Source organism: Pristiophorus japonicus, chromosome 3, assembly GCF_044704955.1.
Source record: "Pristiophorus japonicus isolate sPriJap1 chromosome 3, sPriJap1.hap1, whole genome shotgun sequence".
In the NCBI taxonomy this organism is placed as follows: Eukaryota; Metazoa; Chordata; class Chondrichthyes; family Pristiophoridae; genus Pristiophorus; species Pristiophorus japonicus.
This window is the reverse complement of record NC_091979.1, coordinates 156,359,760-156,382,122: the sequence shown is the minus strand read 5'-3', so window position 1 is coordinate 156,382,122 and position 22,363 is coordinate 156,359,760. Positions and strand designations below refer to the sequence as shown.

At 43.9% G+C, this 22,363-nt stretch overlaps 1 protein-coding gene across 3 annotated transcripts in view; it reads left to right on the top strand.

Annotated features, from left to right (window-relative positions):
- The window catches only part of tyw5 (tRNA-yW synthesizing protein 5), a 106,732-nt gene that overhangs the window by 72,453 nt on the left and 11,916 nt on the right, over positions 1-22,363 (top strand). For 2 of the 3 annotated variants that reach the window (XM_070874834.1, XM_070874832.1), the window contains one exon: positions 20,386-20,523. In XM_070874834.1, the coding sequence (XP_070730935.1) occupies positions 20,386-20,523 (138 nt within the window). The remainder of the gene's footprint in view (positions 1-20,385; positions 20,524-22,363) is intronic. The other variant, XM_070874833.1, reaches the window with a different exon arrangement.

Sequence of the window (22,363 nt, the reverse complement as noted above, 5' to 3'; positions counted from 1 at the left end):
AAATTAATGCAATAGTAAGTAAGAAAGAACATTAGCTTGGATGATGTGGAATCGGTATGGGTGGAGCTGCGGAATACCAAGGGGCAGAAAACGCAAGTGGGAGTTGTGTGCAGACCACCAAACAGTAGTAGTAAGTTTGGAGACAGCATCAAACAAGAAATAAGGGATGCATGCAATAAAGGTACAGCAGTTATCATGGGTGACTTTAATCTACATATTGAGTGGGCTAACCAAACTGGTAGCAATGCGGTGGAGGAGGATTTCCTGGAGTGTATTCGGGATGGTTTTCTAGACCAATATGTCGAGGAACCAACCAGGGAGCTGGCCATCCTAGACTGGGTGATGTGTAATGAGAAAGGACTAATTAGCAATCTTGTGCGAGACCCCTTGGGGAAGAGTGATAATAACATGGTAGAATTCTTTATTAGGATAGAGAGTGACACAGTTAATTCAGAAACTAGGGTCCTGAACTTAAGGAAAAGTAACTTTGATGGTTTTAAGCGTGAATTAGCTAGAGTAGACTGGCAAATAATACTTAAAGGGTTGACGGTGGATAGGCAATGGCAAACATTTAAAGATCACATGGATGAATTTCAGCAATTGTACATCCCTGCCTGGAGTAAAAATAAAACGGGGAAGGTGGCTCAACCGTGGCTAACAAGGGAAATTAAGGATAGTGTTAAATCCAAGGAAGAAGCATATAAATTGGCCAGAAAAAGCAGCAAACTTGAGGACTGGGAGAAATTTAGAATTCAGCAGAGGAGGACAAAGGGTTTAATTAAGAGGGGGAAAATAGAATACGAGAAGAAGCTTGCCGGGAACATAAAAACTGACTGCAAAAGCTGCTATAGATATGTGAAGAGAAAAAGATTAGTGAAGACAAACGTAGGTCCCTTGCAGTCGGAGTCAGGTGAATTTATAATGGAGAACAAAGAAATGGCAGACCAATTGAACAATTACTTTGGTTCTGTCTTCACAAAGGAAGACACAAATAACCTTCCGAAAGTATGAGGGGACCGAGGGTCGAGTGAGAAGGAGGAACTGAAGGATATCCTTATTAGGCGGAAAATTGTGTTAGGGAAATTGATGGGATTGAAGGACGATAAATCCCCGGGGCCTGATAGTCTGCATCCCAGAGTACTTGAGGAAGTGGCCCTAGAAATAGTGGATGCATTGGTCATCATTTTCCAACAGTCTATCGACTCAGGATCAGTTCCTATGGACTGGAGGGTAGCTAATGTAACACCACTTTTTAAAAAGGGAGGGAGAGAGAAAGTGGGGAATTATAGACCAGTTAGCCTGACATCGGTAGTGAGGAAAATGTTGGAATGAATTATTAAGGATGAAATAGCAGCGCATTTGGAAAGCAGTGACAGGATCGGTCCAAGTCAGCATTGATTTATGAAGCGGAAATCATGCTTGACAAATCTTCTGGAATTTTTTGAGGATGTAACTAATGGAGTGGACAAGGGAGAACCAGTGGATGTGGTGTATTTGGACTTTCAAAAGGCTTTTGACAAGGTCCCACACAAGACATTGGTGTGCAAAATCAAAGCACATGATATTGGGGGTAATATACTGACGTGGATAGAGAACTGGTTGGCAGACAGGAAGCAGAGAGTCGGGATAAACGGGTCCTTTTCAGAATGGCAGGCAGTGACTAGTCGAGTGCTACAGCGCTCAATGCTGGGACCTCAGCTCTTTACAATATACTTCAATGATTTGGATGAAGGAATTGTGTGTAATATCTCCAAGTTTGCAGATGACACTAAACTGGGTGGCGGTGTGAGCTGTGAGGGGGATGCTAAGAGGCTGCAGGGTGACTTGGACAGGTTAGGTGAGTGGGCAAATGCATGGCAGATGCAGTATAATGTGGATAAATGTGAGGTTATCCACTTTGAGGGCAAAAACACGAAGACAGAGTATTATCTAAATGGTGGCAGATTAAGAAAAAGGGAGGTGCAATGAGACCTGGGTGTCATGGTTCATCAGTCATTGAAAGTTGGCATACAGGTGCAGCAGGCGGTAATGAAGGCAAATGGTATGTTGGCCTTCATAGCTAGGGGATTTGAGTATTGGAGCAGGGAGGTCTTACTCCAGTTGTACAGGACCTTGGTGAGGCCTCACCTGGAATATTGTGTTCAATTTTGGTCTCCTAATCTGAGGATGGACATTCTTGCTATTGAGAGAGTGCAGTGAAGGTTCACCAGACTGATTCCCGGGATGGCCGGACTGATATATGAGGAGAGACTGGATCAACTGGGCCTTTATACATTGAAGTTTAGAAGGATGAGAGGGAATCTCATAGAAACATATAAGATTCTGACGGGACGGGACAGATTAGATGCGGGTAGATCGTTCCCGATGTTGGGGAAGTCCAGAACCAGGGGACACAGTCTTAGGATAAGGGGTAGGCCATTTAAGACTGAGATGAGGAGAAACTTCTTCACTCAGAGAGTTGTTAACCTGTGGAATTCCCTGCCGCAGAGAGTTGTTGATGCCAGTTCATTGGATATATTCAAGAGGGAGTTAGATATGGCCCTTACGGCTAAGGGTATCAAGGGTATGGAGAGAAAGCAGGAAAGAGTTACTGAGGGAATAATCAGCCATGATCTTATCGAATGGTGGTGCAGGCTCGAAGGGCCGAATGGCCTACTCCTGCAACTATTTTCTATGTTTCTATGTAAATCTAACATACAGTAATAGATTTTGATCTGACATTGAAATGTGTGTTTTGTGGGAAAATAATATCTGAACTTTGACCTAAGGTATGAGTTGCATTCTCAAATATGTCTGTTTGAAACAGCAGTTTGACTGACCTGACTGACATTTTTTATATAATATACTGGCGGAAAATATACCTCCTTTTTTTTTTTACAAGAACCAAAAAATTATGGGGGTACGTTAAAGGTAATTGCCCCTAAATGCCTAGGTTGAGGATGGGTGTAATTTGAAATTTGTGCCTTTCTGGGGGCAGGAATTTGGGGCAAATCCAGCTGTTTCTGCTCAAAAGCGCCACATTGCAAATGCCAACATATTTCAGGGTGGGCTGAAGAAGTGTCCATCCATAAAAGTTGCAAATTATGTAAATCATGAAGTTAAGAGGATGATGGCACCCAGCCTAAATTCTGTAACTTTTGTCTTCCCATACAACCCTTCTGGTTGTACACCATTGTATAACAGTTGTAGTTCATCAAGGTAGTACGTTTTTTAAAGGGAAACTGCTGAAGGTGAGATTGTTTTCAATTCTTTTGGCCATTTATTACAATTGACTGGGGCTACTGAAAAATGGCTTCACCACTGTACTGAGGAACTCTTCACCTATATTCTCCAATTCCTGTGGAGAGCCATGTAGTTGAAAGGAATTAGGGAGCTACGTTTTGAAGGCTGAAAAATGGGCTTCCCATTGGGAATCCCATCTTACAGTGGCAGCGAAAGTAACAGCAGCTCTCAACATTTATGCAACACGCTCATTCCAGGCAGCCATGGGGACCTTTTCCCCGATCAAGTAGTTTGCTGTACATTCCTGTATAAGGCAAGTTACCGATGCCCTCATTGCTACAGCAGCTCAGTTTATGCACTTCAGCAGTGATCCAAGACAGATGACAGATAGGGCAATACATTGTCACAAAATCACTGGAATTTCCCAGGGTTGTAAGAGCTATTGATTTTCATGTACTTTTGCAGACCTGAGTATTAACTCCCATATTTATATCAACCACTAAGGTTTCCCTAACTCCCTTTAGCGTGATACCCCAAATGGCAGAGCTTGAATTTTGAGGCAGTGTCTACCCATTTCCTTTGCTCTTATTCAGCTTACTCTTGTTGACCTTGTGAGATCATTAAACTAATTCTGGCACTATAAGAGGGTCCTTGGGATTATGGCGGTGCACTCACAGCCAGTCTCCTCCACATGGCCTATCCTGCTGTATTTTATAGCTTCTTCCCAACTATTCCAAAAATAGCATCACTACGTATGCATATAAGGTGGCCAAGGTTAGTGGGAAACTAGAAGATTGGGAACATTTTAAACGACAGCAAAGAATGACTAAGAAAACAATAAAGAAAAGAAAGATAGATTACGAAAGTAAACTTGCGCAAAACATAAAAACAGATAGTAAAAGCTTTTACCGATATATAAAATGGAAGAGAGTGACTAAAGTAAATGTTGGTCCCTTCGAAGATGAGAAGGGGGATTTCATAATGGGAAATGTGGAAATGGCTGAGAACTTAAACAATTATTTTGCTTCGATCTTCACAGTGGAAGACACAAAAACCATGTCAAAAATTGCTGGTCACGGGAATGTGGGAAGGGAGGACCTTGAGACAATCACTATCACTAGGGAGGTAGTGCTGGACAGGCTAATGGGACTCAAGGTAGACAAGTCCCCTGGTCCTGATGAAATGCATCCCAAGGTATTAAAAGAGATGGCGGAAGTTAAAATATACCAAAATTCCCTGGACTCTGGGGAAGTACCAGCGGATTGGAAAGCAGCTAATGTAACGCCTCTGTTTAAAAAAGGGGGCAGACAAAAGGCAGGTAACTATAGGCCGGTTAGTTTAACATCTGTAGTGGGGAAAATGCTTGAAGCTATTATTAAGGAAGAAATAGCGGAACATCTAGATAAGAATAGTGCAATCAAGCAGACGCAACATGGATTCATGAAGGGGAAATCATGGTTAACTAATTTACTGGAATTCTTTGAGGATATAACGAGCATGGTGGATAGAGGTGTACCGATGGATGTGGTGTATTTAGATTTCCAAAAGGCATTTGATAAGGTGCCACACAAAAGGTTACTGCAGAAGATAAAGGTACGCGGAGTCAGAGGAAATGTATTAGCATGGATCGATGAATACGTGGCTTGAGCAGTGGTGCAGCAGGGAGGGATTCAAATTCCTGGGGCATTGGGACCGGTTCTGGGGGAGGTGGGACCAGTACAAACCGGACGGTCTGCACCTGGGCAGGACTGGAACCAATGTCCTAGGGGGAGTGTTTGCTAGTGCTGTTGGGGAGGATTTAAACTAATATGGCAGGGGGATGGGAACCAATGCAGGGAGACAGAGGGAAACAAAAAGGAGCCAAAAGCAAAAGACAGAAAGGAGATGAGGAAAAGTGGAGGGCAGAGAAACCCAAGGCAAAGAACAAAAAGGGCCACTGTACAGCAAAATTCTAAAAGGACAAAGGGTGTTAATAAAACAAGCCTGAAGGCTTTGTGTCTTAATGCAAGGAGTATCCGCAATAAGGTGGATGAATTAATTGTGCAAATAGATGTTAACAAATATGATGTGATTGGGATTACGGAGACGTGGCTCCAGGATGATCAGGGCTGGGAACTCAACATTCAGGGGTATTCAACATTCAGGAAGGATAGAATAAAAGGAAAAGGAGGTGGGGTAGCATTGCTGGTTAAAGAGGAGATTAATGCAATAGTTAGGAAAGACATTAGCTTGGATGATGTGGAATCTATATGGGTAGAGCTGCAGAACACCAAAGGGCAAAAAACGTTAGTGGGAGTTGTGTACAGACCTCCAAACAGTAATAGGGATGTTGGGGAGGGCATCAAACAGGAAATTAGGGGTGCATGCAATAAAGGTGCAGCAGTTATAATGGGTGACTTTAATATGCACATAGATTGGGCTAGCCAAACTGGAAGCAATACGGTGGAGGAGGATTTCCTGGAGTGCATAAGGGATGGTTTTCTAGACCAATATGTTGAGGAACCAACTAGGGGGGAGGCCATCTTAGACTGGGTGTTGTGTAATGAGAGAGGATTAATTAGCAATCTCATTGTGCGAGGCCCCTTGGGGAAGAGTGACCATAATATGGTGGAATTCTGCATTAGGATGGAGAATGAAACAGTAATTTCAGAGACCATGGTCCAGAACTTAAAGAAGGGTAACTTTGAAGGTATGAGGCGTGAATTGGCTAGGATAGATTGGCGAATGATACTTAGGGGGTTGACTGTGGATGGGCAATGGCAGACATTTAGAGACCGCATGGATGAAGTACAACAATTGTACATTCCTGTCTGGCGTAAAAATAAAAAGGGGAAGGTGGCTCAACCGTGGCTATCTAGGGAAATCAGGGATAGTATTAAAGCCAAGGAAGTGGCATACAAATTGGCCAGAAATAGCAGCGAACCTGGGGACTGGGAGAAATTTAGAACTCAGCAGAGGAGGACAAAGGGTTTGATTAGGACAGGGAAAATGGAGTACGAGAAGAAGCTTGCAGGGAACATTAAGGCGGATTGCAAAAGTTTCTATAGGTATGTAAAGAGAAAAAGGTTGGTGAAGACAAACGTAGGTCCCCTGCAGTCAGAATCAGGGGAAGTCATAACGGGGAACAAAGAAATGGCGGATCAATTGAACAAGTACTTTGGTTCGGTATTCACTAAGGAGGATACAAACAACCTTCCGGATATAAAAGGGGTCAGAGGGTCTAGTAAGGAAGAGGAACTGAGGGAAATCTTTATTAGTCGGGAAATTGTGTTGGGGAAATTGATGGGATTGAAGGCCGATAAATCCCCAGGGCCTGATGGACTGCATCCTAGAGTACTTAAGGAGGTGGCCTTGGAAATAGCGGATGCATTGACAGTCATTTTCCAACATTCCATTGACTCTGGATCAGTTCCTATGGAGTGGAGGGTAGCCAATGTAACCCCATTTTTTAAAAAAGGAGGGAGAGAGAAAACAGGGAATTATAGACCGGTCAGCCTGACCTCAGTAGTGGGTAAAGTGATGGAATCAATTATTAAGGATGTCATAGCAGTGCATCTGGAAAATGGTGACATGATAGGTCCAAGTCAGCATGGATTTGTGAAAGGGAAATCATGCTTGACAAATCTTCTGGAATTTTTTGAGGATGTTTCCAGTAAAGTGGACAAGGGAGAACCAGTTGATGTGGTATATTTGGACTTTCAGAAGGCTTTCGACAAGGTCCCACACAAGAGATTAATGTGCAAAGTTAAAGCACATGGGATTGGGGGTAGTGTGCTGACGTGGATTGAGAACTGGTTGTCAGACAGGAAGCAAAGAGTAGGAGTAAACGGGTACTTTTCAGAATGGCAGGCAGTGACTAGTGGAGTGCCGCAAGGTTCTGTGCTGGGGCCCCAGCTGTTTACATTGTACATTAATGATTTAGACGAGGGGATTAAATGCAGTATCTCCAAATTTGCGGATGATACTAAGTTGGGTGGCAGTGTGAGCTGCGAGGAGGATGCTATTAGGCTGCAGAGTGACTTGGATAGGTTAGGTGAGTGGGCAAATGCATGGCAGATGAAGTATAATGTGGATAAATGTGAGGTTATCCACTTTGGTGGTAAAAACAGAGAGACAGACTATTATCTGAATGGTGACAGATTAGGAAAAGGGAAGGTGCAACGAGACCTGGGTGTCATGGTACATCAGTCATTGAAGGTTGGCATGCAGGTACAGCAGGCGGTTAAGAAAGCAAATGGCATGTTGGCCTTCATAGCGAGGGGATTTGAATACAGGGGCAGGGAGGTGTTGCTACAGTTGTACAGGGCCTTGGTGAGGCCACACCTGGAGTATTGTGTACAGTTTTGGTCTCCTAACTTGAGGAAGGACATTCTTGCTATTGAGGGAGTGCAGCGAAGGTTCACCAGACTGATTCCCGGGATGGCGGGACTGCCCTATCAAGAAAGATTGGATCAATTGGGATTGTATTCACTGGAGTTCAGAAGAATGAGAGGGGACCTCATAGAAACGTTTAAAATTCTGACGGGTTTAGACAGGTTAGATGCAGAAAGAATGTTCCCAATGTTGGGGAAGTCCAGAACCAGGGGTCACAGTCTGAGGATAAGGGGTAAGCCATTTAGGACCGAGATGAGGAGAAACTTCTTCACCCAGAGAGTGGTGAACCTGTGGAATTCTCTACCACAGAAAGTAGTTGAGGCCAATTCACTAAATATATTCAAAAGGGAGTTAGATGAAGTCCTTACTACTCGGGGGATCAAGGGTTATGGCGAGAAAGCAGGAAGGGGGTACTGAAGTTTCATGTTCAGCCATGAACTCATTGAATGGCGGTGCAGGCTAGAAGGGCTGAATGGCCTGCTCCTGCACCTATTTTCTATGTTTCTATGTTTCTATGAAAATTGGCTGGCTAACAGAAAGCAGAGAGTCGGGATAAATGGGTCCTTTTCGGGTTGGAAATCAGTGGTTAGTGGTGTGCCACAGGGATTGGTGCTGGGACCATAACTGTTTACAATATACATAGATGACCTGGAAGAGGGGACAGAGTGTAGTGTAACAAAATTTGCAGATGACACAAAGATTAGTGGGAAAGCGGGTTGTGTAGAGGACACAGAGAGGCTGCAAAGAGATTTAGATAGGTTAAGCGAATGGACTAAGGTTTGGCAGATGGAATACAATGTTGGAAAATGTGAGGTCATCCACCTTCAAAAAAAAAACAGTAAAAGGGAATATTATTTGAATGGGGAGAAATTACAACATGCTGCGGTGCAGAGGAACCTGGGGGTCCTTGTGCATGAAACCCAAAAAGTTAGTTTGCAGGTGCAGCAGGTAATCAGGAAGGCGAATGGAATGTTGGCCTTCATTGCGAGAGGGATGGAGTACAAAAACAGGGAAGTACAGGGTATTGGTGAGGCTGCACCTGGACTACTGTGTGCAGTTTTGATCACCTTACTTAAGGAAGGATATACAAGCTTTGGAGGGGGTACAGAGACGATTCACAAGGCTGATTCTGGAGATGAGAGGGTTACCTTATGATGATAGATTGAGTAGACTGGGTCTTTACTCGGTGGAGTTCAGAAGGATGAGGGGTGATCTTATAGAAACATTTAAAATAATGAAAGGGATAGACAAGATAGAGGCAGAGAGGTTGTTTCCACTGGTCGGGGAGACTAGAACTCGGGGCACAGCCTCAAAATACGGGGGAGACAATTTAAAACCGAGTTGAGAAGGAAATTCTTCTCCCAGAGGGTTGTGAATCTGTGGAATTCTCTGGCCAAGGAAGCAGTTGAGGCTAGCTCATTGAATGTATTCAAATCACAGATAGATAGATGTTTAACCAATAAGGGATTTAAGGGTTATGGGGAGCGGGCGGGTAAGTGGAGCTGAGTCCACGGCCAGATCAGCCATGATCTTTTTGAATGGCGGAGCAGGCTCGAGGGGCTAGATGGCCTGCTCTTGTTCCTAATTCTTATGTTCTGATGTACTTTCTCTGATTTTTGACAGAAGAAATTCAGCAGTATTACAAAAGCAAACTACTACGGATGCTGGAAATCTGAAATAAAAACATAGTATGTTGGAACTACTCAACAGGTCAGGCAGCATCTGTGGAGAGAGAAACGAGGGCTGGAATGTGCGGGTTTGCGAGCGGGTGTGCAGTTAAAAGCTCTGAAATTAACAGTGTCAGGAAGCCGGCTTCAACCTCTTACTTGGGTGAGTTAGGCAACACGCCAGAGACCTTATTAAGAAGCTATTAACAGCCTTTTTAACCTGAAGCTGGAGCTTTTAATGGCTGTCCATGAAATTCACAGGCTTGCTGAACCTCGACAATGAAATCAAGACGAGAGCACAGCAGTCATTGTGGGAGTTGAACAATTTATAGTTTTTTAAAAAATCACACAAATACTCAAACTTCACACATCTGCTTCCTTGCCTGAGGAAAATATTCTTACTGACGCCACTTGTGCTGAGAGTTTGCTTTCAGTAGTTTGCAGTTGATTACCTTTGATAACTTTGGAAGTTATTCTCACACTTTGGAAGTCACTCTGATTACAATTGGAGGATTGTGTCTCTGATCTCCACTTCACCTGGCATCTATCAGATCAGCATGGGTGCCGCTTATGCTGTTTCACTTTGGACCTCAAATTTGAACCAAGATGAGCCCCAACACCAACAATACCAGCCACATCAACAGCCTCCTCCTCAACGCCCTGCCGCTCCACAGGACAGAGAGGATGAGCACAGGGGTGCATCTCACAGGAGGCGAAACGCCTAACACAAGGTATACAGGCAGAGGATGAGCTTCCTGGACATGACTGAGTAGCAGTACTTCAGGAGGCTCAGGCGATCTCGTCAGGTCATGGCAGACATTTGTAGCTTGCTGGAAGAAGACCTGCTGAGGACCCGGTAGACATGCCTTACCAGTGGCTGTCAAAGTCGTCACTGCCCTCAACATCTTTGCCTCAGGCTCCTTCGGGGATCTGCAGGATCTCATCCACAAATGCATCACTCACGTGACCGATGCCATGTTTCACAAGTCAGGCACTTATGTAAACGTTGCCACTGATGAAGTCAGTCAGCCTGAGCGAGTGCTCAGCTTTGCGGCTCTGGCTAGCCTCCCACAGATTTAGGGCGTCATCGACTGCACACGTGCCTATCATTATCATCATCATAGGCGGTCCCTCAAAACGAGGATGATTTACTTCCACGCCAAAAAAGGATAAGTTCACAGGTGTTCCAATGATAGATCTTAAAGTTCCAGGTCCTGAACTACATCCTGAAGGGTGGAAGATGCCTGTGCTTAGATTTGTTTAACGTGTGGTGACCGTTGCAGACCTGCCACCACACGGGCTTGACAGAGCTAGGTCTTGGTCCAGTGGCAAGGATTAACCAAGACAAACTGGAGACCTGCTCTGCTGCATGGACCTAGCGCGCACACATATCACAGTGTGGGCTGTCCGGTGCTGTCTCTGGCCCCGAACTCACGCCTCCCCTGGGCCCCGATCACATCGCTCTATAGTTTCTCGCCGCTCCTTTGCCCCGACCTCGCTGGTCCTGCTGTATCTGCCCACGCTCCAATCACCGACCTGGATCTTGATGACGTCACTCTTCACTGCCTTCGTAGCTCACGCTGCTCCCTAAAGTTGCATGCCTCCATGTTGCTTCTGGGCCTCCGCACGCTGCTCCTTTTATGGACCCGACCTGCCGTTGGTGTTCTCCCGCAGGTCGGGGCCTCCACGCCATCAAGGCACCCCTAGATCACTCAGCAGTGTTCATGAACCATAAGGGCTTCCACTCCCTCAATGTGCAGCTTGTCTGCAACCACAAAAAGATCATCATGCATGTGTGTACCAGGTTACTGCACAAGATAAAAGTTCACAGGGTTGGTGGTAATATATTAGCATGGATAGAGGATTGGCTAACTAACAGAGAACAGAGAGTCGGGATAAATGGTTTATTCTCTGGTTGGCAACCAGTAACTAATGGGATGCCGCAGGGATCAGTGCTGGGACTCCAACTATTTATAATCTATATTAACGACTTGGAAGAAGGGATTGAGTGTAACGTAGCCAAGTTTGCTGATGATACAAAGATGGGAGGAAAAGCAGTGTGTGAGGAGGACACAAAAGATCTGCAAAAGGACATAGACAGGCTAAATGAGTGGGCAAAGATTTGCCAGATGGAGTATAATGTCGGAAAGTGTGAGGTCATGCACTTTGGCAGAAAAAAATCAAAGAGCAAGTCATTATTTAAATGGAGAAAGATTTAAAGTGCTGCAGTACAGCGGGACCTGGGGGTACTTGTGCATGAAACAAAAAAGCTCAGTATGCAGGTACAGCAAGTGATCAGGAAGTTCAATGGTATCTTGGCATTTATTGCAAAGGGGATGGAGTACAAAAGCAGGGAAGTTTTGCTGCAGCAAAATAAGGTATTGGTGAGGCCACACCTGGAATACTGCGTGCAGTTTTGACTTCCATATTTACGAAGGATATACTTGCTTTGTAGGAAGTTCAGAGAAGGTTCACTAGGTTGATTCCGGGGATGAGGGAGTTGACTTATGAGGAAAGGTTGAGTAAGTTGGGCCTCTACTCATTGGAATTCAGAAGAAGGAGAGGTGATCTTATCAAAATGTATAAGATTATGAGGCGGCTTGACAAGGTGGATGCAGAGAGGATGTTTCCACTGATGGGGGAGACTAGAACTAGAGAGCACGATCTTAGAATCTGGGGTCGCCCATTTAAAACAGAGATGAGAATTTTTTTCTCCGAGGGTTGTAAATCTGTGGAATTCGTTGCCTCAGAGAGCTGTGGAAGCTGGGACATTGAATAAATTTAAGACAGAAATAGACAGTTTCTTAAATGATAAGGGAATAAGAGGTTATGGGGAGCGGGCGGGGAAGTGGAGCTGAGTCCATGATCAGATCAGCCATGATCTTATTGAATGGCGGAGCAGGCTCGAGGCGCCGTATGGCCTACTCCTGTTCCTATTTCTTATGTTCTTATTCCCAGGGAGCTGTCCTGACTCATTCATCCTGCACCAGTCCACCCTCACTCAGCTCTTCACTCCTCCGATCAGACTTGCAGTCTGGCTGCTTGGAGACAAGGGCTATCCACTGAAGACGTGGCTGATGACACCCTTGAGGAGGCCCAGCAATGAGGCCGAGGAGCGCTACAACCAAAGCCAGATAACAAAGAGATCTGTCATAGAGCAAGCAGTCAGGATGCTGAAGATGTGCTTCAGATGCCTGGGCAAATCTGGAGGAGCCCTTCATTACACACCAGCCAAGTGCTCCAGAATGATTATTGTATGTTGTGCTCTGCACAGCACAGCGCAGCAGCAAGGATTGGAGCAAAAGGAAGAGCAAGGCGCAGAGCATGGAGCCTCCTCAGAGGAGGAGCAACCTGAAGTGGACATGGCACCAGCAGCGGTGCATATTGCTGCCCGGGAGGCCCAGGATAGCCTCATAATAGCACGATTTAGTTAAGTTATTTCGTCAACTTTCCCCCCACCCACCATAAAGCAGTCCTAAAATTACCAAACCAATCCTATTACAGACACCCGTTGCTCCAAGTTAAGTAATGTCTGTCTTACCATTCACTCCAACTGACAAGGCCACTTTCCAGGCAAAAATGGACAAGACGGGAAAGTGGAGCAAATAAATTAATTTATGTGTCTCCTAACTTAACCCTCTTACATAACCACAGAAACTTAATCCTTTAACATGTTATAACACACCCATATGCATCTCCTTGTGCAACTACAATTGTGTCTTTTATCTTTTTCTGCTACTTCTACGACCCTGTGGTTTCAGCAGAGTCAGAGGCAGACTGTCCACTTCCCTGCTCTGACTGCTTAGACACTTTTGGCGGACGTTCTCTGGGTTTTGGAACCTGTAAGAACCCTGCCAAAGACTGCTCCTCCTGCGACTGTGCGGGGGCAGACTCGACCATCAGGATCCGAGGCAGCATGTGGGGCTCTGATGGACTTTGAGGAGAGGTCCCACTTCCAAGTCCCTTCTCACCATTATCCCCCTCATAGCCCACCATACTTCTCTGCTAGCAAGGAACTGGTGTGCACTTTGCTGCACATCAATAGGTCGACGAACGGTCAACTCCAGGTTTCTATCCATTCTAGATATGGCTGCAATCAGAGTCTGCAAGCTGTTGTTCATAAGCAAGCATGCACTCATTCAACTGGCACATTTGATGCTCCATGGACAAACACCTACGACAGCATGTTGCTCATGTTGGAGATGGACTCATCCATTTTTCCTACAATCAAGCACAACTCGGCTGGAAAAGCTGCCAGAGCCTCCCGTATTTTTAGCTGTTCCTTAAGAATCATTCTGTTTGTCTATGGCCCCTGAGGTTCTGCATCTTTGCCCAGTTGAGCACTGCTTGGAGCGTCCACCCTCTGATGAGGACACTCCACTGCTGATCCTGTCTCTACCATCTGTTCTTGCTCACATGTGATCTGTGAGACACCAGGTGACAGCACTACTTTCTCACTTACTGGACCCACCGGCATGTGTGTATCTGCGCTGGTGCTGGGTGTGCATGGGTTGTGTGACGGTGCGCCCTCAGAGACCGCAACGGCCTCTGAGGAGTCACCTTCCTCCTCTAGCTGGACAGTGTGTTGGGGGGCGGGGGGGCACTTGATGGGCCTGTGAGAGAGTAAAGACATGAATTAGAGCTGTTATGATAAGAATGTTTTAAGTTACCATTATGCACATGATCATATTTCACTGGCTGCTGGCATCAACTCTTCATGAGTGACTGTTGTATGCCATGTGACTGTATGATATTTAATTCTGTCACATCTCCCACCACCAGCAACTCTGCAACTCAGCTGAGCTCCAGTGCAACCTCTTCTGCTGCAGTCAGCGATGTTGTTACCGGAGGACCTCGTCCGGTTCTCTGCCTCTCCTGCGTGTTCTGTGCTCTCTTCTGCAAGAAAGAAAGCAAGAGACCTCCCAGTGCGAATCATGTAATGAGTGTAAGGGATGGATGGATAATATCTATAGAGGGTGACTATGAGGGAGTGGTGTGACATTGCCAATTGGCCTCCTTCTGTGGTGTTAAATTCTATGATTATAGTAGGATGAGGGTGAGTGTCAGTGGTGGATAGTCAGATGTGGATGTGAGTAAGTGCATAGACAGTGAGGGATGGGTGCACCTGAAAAGTAGGTTGGTGTGAGGAGTGATGATCAGGAGTAGGCTTGGGTGGGTCGACCTGATTCTACACGGATGTTGCCTGAGCTGCCGAGCATTTCCATCATTTTCTGTTTTTATTATAGAAGAAATTCAGCATTGGCCTCAGAAAAATTCTGTGCTCACCTTTTTCCTCCTTCTGCAGTTGCCATTGCAATGCTTCTTACCACAGCATGCTCACCCCTTTAAATTGATGCAACCCCTTAAATGAGGAAGTTGCTTCCCTGCTCATGCTCAAAGTTTCCATCCACTCTCCCAAGTATATCTGGCTTGCTGCTGACAGGATTCGTATACTTGTCTCACCCAGCATTATGGAAATTAGCTAATCCAGGACTTCCGATGGGGTCACCATCCTTGGATACCAATAGATAAAATTCATACCCAACCGCAGTTCTGCCCGTGCATCAGGGGTGCAGGAATTTCGAGTCAGTGTTCCAGCTGATTTGAAAGCCTTATCCATTTAGATAAGTCTCCAGATTACATTGGCACTACCTAGCAAAGTGGATCTTCTGTAACTCCCTTTTCTACTCCACCAATCCTTTCACAAGTCCCTTGTGCTTAATGTGCTTACAGCATTGAGCTCTTGTTTTTGAAGTTTATCTTTCAATATTTGATTACTTTCCATAATTCTTGTAACAATGTATTTGCTTTGTGTGTCTATCATGTACAAAGTGACACACGGGTGCGTGACTTACTGATCATTCCAAAGTAAGATTGCATCATAAATGAAGGTATGCATACATTTATGCTGCAAATTTGTTAACGAGTAACTGCTGGTTTGTGCTACTATCTCGGAAGTTTTTATAGGGAACATGATGATTAGGAAAACAGAGTAATAGTGGCAAAGGGTTACTTCAGAAAGTAATACTTTACTACAAGGGCTGAAGTAAATTTGTTGTGCATTTTCTTTGTGAATATTTTGTCTCCTTGTTTAAAAAGCTTTCACTGGTCCATTAAAATGTAATATTTGTAATAAGACTGGAGATTTAGAACAGATACACAAAAGTTTTGTGACTAGAATCACAGAACAGTGAGCAAAGCCCTGAAATCACGCAGGCTGAAGATATAATGGCCTAAAATTTCCTGAAAAATTCCGCTGTAACTACGGCATAAGAGTGACATTGCACCGCTGTTTTTCCAAGGAGATTTGCAAGTAACTGATTAACTCTGCATTTACACTGATACATCGCTGCGTGTGCCTTTATTTTGATCGTTTGTTATGCTTCTCAGCTACATAGGACGAAGCCCTCTGCCGCTCATGTAAATGACCAGCACACATGAGTTTCCTGGATTTACGCCAAGAATGCACTACCGTAGATTCATGCTCAAACATTTTTAGGTGCAGTAGAGCTCAAAATCATTTGATATATCGGCATAACTGAGATCTCTGGAGTTTGAGAGTGATTTTCTTTGCGATTTAAACAAAAAACTAATCCTTACTAAGACCTGCACTATAATTCACCAAATTGTTGTCAGTCTCTGTACAACTGATACTTTTCAGACATCCTTCCCCCACGTGTTCAGAAGGACTAAGCAGTTGGAATGACATTCCTGATGCGCATGCCCCTGTTCAGCACAATAAGATGAGGATGAGGAGAGCAGAGGCAAAAGGCTCAGAGAGTGATGCACAATGGCAGAAAACATCAGCTCTCTCGCTGTTTCCCCGAATAATGGGGCTGCATTTCAATTTCTTTTATGCCGATTTTTATGGTCCGACATAGTCAAATGAGCTCTGCAGGAAATGATGGTGTAAGTTCCCATCAGCAAGATCAGTGCAGAAACCGGAATAAATTTCGCGTAAATGCAATCCATGAAATTCCGCACCATACAGGATTAATAAACAACCTCCTAGTAAAGGATCCCCTCGGAATGAGTGATCATAGCATGATTGAATTTCAAATCCAGATGGAGGGTGAGAAAGTTGGATCTCTAACCAGCGTACTAAGCTTAAATAAAGGAGACTATGAAGGTATGAGGGCAGAGTGGACTGGGAAAATAGATTAAAGTGTAGGATGGTTGATGAACAGTGGTGTACACTTAAGGAGGTATTTCACAACTCAAGAAAAATATATTTCATTGAGGAGAAAAGGGTGTAACAGCCATCCGTGGCTAACTAAAGAAATAAAGGACGGTATCCAATTAAAAACAAGTGGCCAAAACTAGTGAGAGGACAGAAGACTGGGAAGCTTTTAAAAGCCAGCAAAGAACAACTAAAAAAAAATGATTAAGATAGGGAAGATAGATTATGTAAATAAACTAGCACAAAATATAAAAACAGATAGCAAGAGTTTCGATAGGCATATAAAAAGGAAAAGAGTGGCTAAAGTAAATTTTGGTTCCTTAGAGGACAAGACCGGGGAATTAGTAATGGGGAACATGGAGATGGCAGAAACTCTGAACAAATATTTTGTACCAGTCTTTACGGTAGAGGGGAACAATATTCCAACAGTGGATAGTCAAGGGACTATGGGGGGGAAGAACTTAACACAATCACAATCACTAAGGAGGTGGTACTCAGTAAGATAATGGGACTAAAGGCAGATAAATCCCCTGGACCTGATGGCTTGCATCCTAGGGTCTTAAGAGAAGTAGCGGCAGGGATTGTGGATGCGTTGGTTGTAATTTACCAAAATTCCCTGGATTCTGGGGGGCTCCCAGCAGATTGGAAAACTGCAAATGTAATGCCCCTATTTAAAAAAGGAGGCAGACAAAAAGCAGGAAACTATAGACCAGTTAGTCTAACATCTGTGGTTGGGAAAATGTTGGAGTCCATTATTAAAGAAGCAGTAGCAGGACATTTGGAAAAGCAAAATTCGGTCAGGCAGAGTCAGGATGGATTTATGAAGGGGAAGTCATGTTTGACAAATTTGCTGGAGTTCTTCGGGGATGTAACGAACAGGGTGGATAATGGGATGTGGTGTATTTGGACTTGCAGAAAGCATTTGACAAGGTGCCACATAAAAGGTTACTGCACAAGATAAAAGATCACAGGGTTGGGGGTAATATATTAGCATGGATAGAAGATTAGCTAACTAACAGAAAACAGAGAGTCGGGATAAATGGTACATTCTCTGGTTGGCAATCAGTAACCAGTGGGGTGCCGCAGGGATCAGTGCTGGGACCCCAACTATTTACTATCTATATTAACGACTTGGAAGAAGGAACTGAGTATCATAGCCAAGGTTGCTGACGATACAAAGATGGGAGGAAAAGCAATGTGTGAGGACACACAAAATCTGTAAAAGGACATAGACAGGCTAAGTGAGTGGGAAAAAATTTGGCAGATGGAGTATAATGTTGGAAAGTGTGAGGTCATGCACTTTGGCAGAAAAAAAATCAAAGAGCAAGTTAGTATTTAAATGGAGAAAGATTGCAAAATGCCGCAGTACAGCAGTACTTGTGCATGAAACGCAAAACGATAGTATGCAGGTACAGCAAGTGATCAGGAAGGCCAATGGTATCTTGGCCTTTATTGCAAAGGGGATGGATTATAAAAGCAGGGAAGTCTTGCTACAGATATATAAGGTATTGGTGAGGCCACACCTGGAATTCTGCGTGCAGTTTTGGTTTCCATATTTACGAAAGGATATACTTGCTTTGGAGGCAGTTCAGAGAAGGTTCACTAGGATGATTCCGGGGATGAGAGGGTTGATTTGTGAAGAAAGGTTGAGTAGGTTGGGCCTCTACTCATTGGAATTCAGAAGAATGAGAGGTGATCTTATCGAAATGTATAAGATTATGAGGGAACTTGACAAGGTGGATGCAGAGAGGATGTTTCCACTGATAGGGGAGACTAGAACTAGAGGGCATGATCTTAGAATAAGGGGCCGCCCATTTAAAACCGAGATGAGGAGAAATTTCTTCTCAGAGGGTTGTGAATCTGTGGAATTTGCTGCCTCAGAGAGCTGTGGAAGCTGGGACATTGAATAAATTTAAGACAGAAATAGACAGTTTCTTAAACAATAAGAGGATAAGGGGTTATGGGGAGCAGGCAGGGAAGTGGAGCTGAGTCCATGAGCAGATCAGCCACGATCTTATTGAATGGCAGAGCAGGCTCAAGGGGCCGTATGACATACTCCTGTTCCTATTTCTTATGTTCTTATACTTCTCATGATGGCGGGCGAATCACCTTTTCAGGGAAAATATTTAAACAGCATTTTTATTGAATATCATAAATGTGTCATGTACATAAAATTTAACATTTCAGCATTTTAATCCATTGACAGCTAAATGGAATCATATCAGCAACAGTGTGATAGATAATCTTATCCAAATTGTCAGGTCGATGAAGTGTCTTCACCATAACGTTAACGCTTTTTCCCTTCTTTTCAGCTGTTGATGGGCATGCTGTGTTTTTCAAGCAATTCTGTTTTATTTTAAACAAACACACATCTGCAAATATATATTTTTAATTGCACTTGTTTAAAGGGTTACAAAATGCATATTTGAATTGATACCATTAAATAAAATAGCATAAAACGGCTCATGAGTTATCGGGTCCAATACTGTACGAGACTGGCTGGGTATTCAGTATTCTGATTGTAAATCATATCTTGCACAAAAATCAGGGTTAAATTAACGCAGTGGACTATGGGGCCTGTGTCCAGTGGGCCCCTGCCGGAGACCTTATGCAAATATGTTTCACTTGAGCATAGTATATTGTGATGTGATTTATTATTGATGTAGAGTGTAAACATTCTATGAGCCTATTTCTTCATACATTTTACTGCACGTTGTGTTTTAATAGATTAGAGAGGGTGGAATGCAGGACTGATGTGGAGGAACCCTGAGGGTTAGAAATTCGTTTTTCAGTGAAAACCTATTTTTTCGTCAAAATTACCATTTTCGCTTCGTTACAGTTAGTAGGCTGGAAATTCGGCCTTTAATTTGCGCAGCGGTAAAAATCGGCATTGCACAAGGATTCTCGGCACACACCGCGAATTTCGACAACTTTAGTCCGAGGCCGATACCGCTACGAAAAAGGCCTTGGGAGGGGGGAAAAAACAACAAAAATAAATTGGAAAAAACAAAATTCACAAAACATTCACAGAACCCTGACTTACTAAATCGCTGAAAAAAAATTTAAAAAATAAAAACTTTAACTTACCCTATTTTGCAGGTCTTCATATTTACTGCTACAGTGCAGGTTTTTCCCTGGCAGTAATCTGGGCGCAGAATACAGGTGTGGAGAGAGCCAAATTTTGGGCGAAAACGCTATTTCGGGTCTTGCACGGCGGTGCTCCTCTCCCCAATGGTACATGGAAAGCGGCGCTGCAAAACGTCACCGAATTTCCCGCCGACCGGTTTTTCGCCAAATATGGTGAAATACCACCAAAAACCCAGTCGCAAAATCGGTGAATTTCTAGCCCTGAATGTTCTTGATCTAAGGACCGCGAGAATTCTTAACCCAGCGCTGACGAAGATTACTGTAATATGCAAATTCCTTATTGAAGTGAAAAGATCAAATAAAATTTAATGAAACTGGGGGGGAATTATAATGAACAACGTTACCTTATGAACATTTAACAGCTTGTATCAAAATGCGCTCTTCACTATTTTATCAGGAGTGTTAAAGGCTTGTGCTAAATCACTACTACTTTAACAGTGATGTTAAAAACTTATGTCATTGTACTCACGACTGTTTTAACAGGGGTGTTAACCTACTCAAAACAAATGGGCTAATGCTGCTGTTAACAAATTCCTCTCTCAACTATTTTAAGTGTTCATCAGCCAACAGTAATTTTCAGGCTTTGATATAGAACAATTAATTTTTATCCTAAATGCTCACTTCTGCACTTATAGGATTGGAGTAGCAGTTTGAATTTGTATAAATGAGCAAATTCTGATGCTTTCACTATCTGTGTCTTACTGTAGCTGTTTTTTTCCAAAGCTAATTTAATTCTATTAGTTTGTGTATCAAGGAAATAGCTGACAATATCTTTCTTCGCTCATTTAAAAACAGGATATTGCAGATATCACAAAACAATTCCCATCTCTGGCTGAGGACATCAACATCCCAGAGTTCTTTGAGAAGAATCAGTTTTTCTCCAGTGTTTTTCGAATCAGCTCACCAGGCCTGCAGGTCTGGACTCATTATGATGTATGTAACAAGACTAATACTGTGGTGCTTTTTTCTGTTGATACGGTGGGCATTTGCTTAGATGACATTTGTAGGAGCATGCATTAATACAATGAATCTGTTGACATTATTGTACGTACTGGTATGGACAAGTTAGACACTTCATGATGAGGCTGCTTTCATGGTGGTAGCCATGGGGGTCAGGCAGCTAGAAAATACTCACGTCAGCCTGTTCTTCCCTCTATATGGTATATATGCCCAAATCAAATGTGCAATTTAACCTTAAATTTTACATTTACCAGCCTGGTACTAAAACCACAATTAAACATGTATGAAAGCTTAATGTCACCTCAGTTAAAGAAAGAGCTTGCATTTATATAATACTTTTCATGTCTCAAAGCACTTCACATCCAACATACTTTTGTAATGAAGGCAAACATTCAAAAGGCTTTTGACAAGGTCCCGCACAAGAGATTGGTATGCAAAATCAAAGTGCGTGGTATTGGAGCTAATGTTCTAATGTCGATATAGAACTGGTTGGCTGACGGGCAGCAGAGAGTCGGGATGAAGGGGTCCTTTTCAGAATGGCAGACAGTGACGGGTGGAATGCCGCGGGGCTCGGTGCTGGGGCCCCAGCTATTTACAATGTATATTGATGATTTGGATAAAGGAATTGAGTGTAATATCTCCAAGTTTGCAGACCACACTAAACTGGATGGCGGTGTGAGCTGTGAGGAGGATGCTAAGAGGCTGCGGGGTGATTTGGACAGGTTGGGTGAGTGGGCAAATGCATGGCAGATGCAGTATAATGTAGATAAATGTGAGGTTATCCATTTTGGGGGCAAAAACACGAAGGCAGAATATTATCTGAATGGCGGAAGATTAGGAAAAGGGGAGGTGCAACGAGACCTGGGTGTCATGGTTCATCAGTCATTGAAAGTTGGCATGCAGGTACAGCGGGCGGTGAGGAGGGCAAATGGTATGTTGGCCTTCATAGCTAGGTGATTTGAGTATAGGAGCAGGGAGATCTTGCTGTAGTTGTACAGAGCCTTGGTGAGGCCTCACCTGGAATATTGTGTACAGTTTTGGTCTCCTAATCTGAGGAAGGATGTTCTTGCTATTGAGGGAGTGCAGCGAAGGTTCACTAGACTGATTCCAGGGATGGCTGGACTGTCATATGAGGAGAGACTGGATCAACTGGGCCTTTATTCACTGGAGTTTAGAAGGATGAGAGGGGATCTCATAGAAACGTATAAGATTCTGACAGGACGGGACAGGTTAGTTGCAGGAAGAATGTTCCCGATGTTGGGGAAGTCCAGAACCAGGGGACATAGTCTTAGGATAAGGGGTAGGCCATTTAGGACTGAAATGAGGAGAAACTTCTTCACGCAGAGAGTTGTTAACCTGTGGAATTCCCTGCCACAGAGAGTTGTTGATACCAGTTCATTGGATATATTCAAGAGGGAGTTAGATATGGCCCTTACGGCTAGGGGGATCAAGGGGAATGTAGAAAAGCAGGAAAGGGGTACTGAGGGAATGATCAGCCATGATCTTATTGAATGGCGGTGCAGGCTTGAAAGGCCAAATGGCCTACTCCTGCACCTATTTTCTATGTTTCTATAGGAGCCATTCTGCACATAGCAAGGTCCCACAGACAGCAATGAGATAAATTACCAGATAATCTGTTTCAGTGATGCTGGTTGAGGGGGAGAAACTTGGCTTGGACAACAGGCGAACTCCTTGCACTTCTTCGAAAAGTCCCATGGGATCATTTACGTCCACTTTAGAAGGCAAATAAGGCCTTGGTTTAACATCTCATCCAAAAGACAGCACCTTCAACAGTGCAATAATCCTTCAGTAC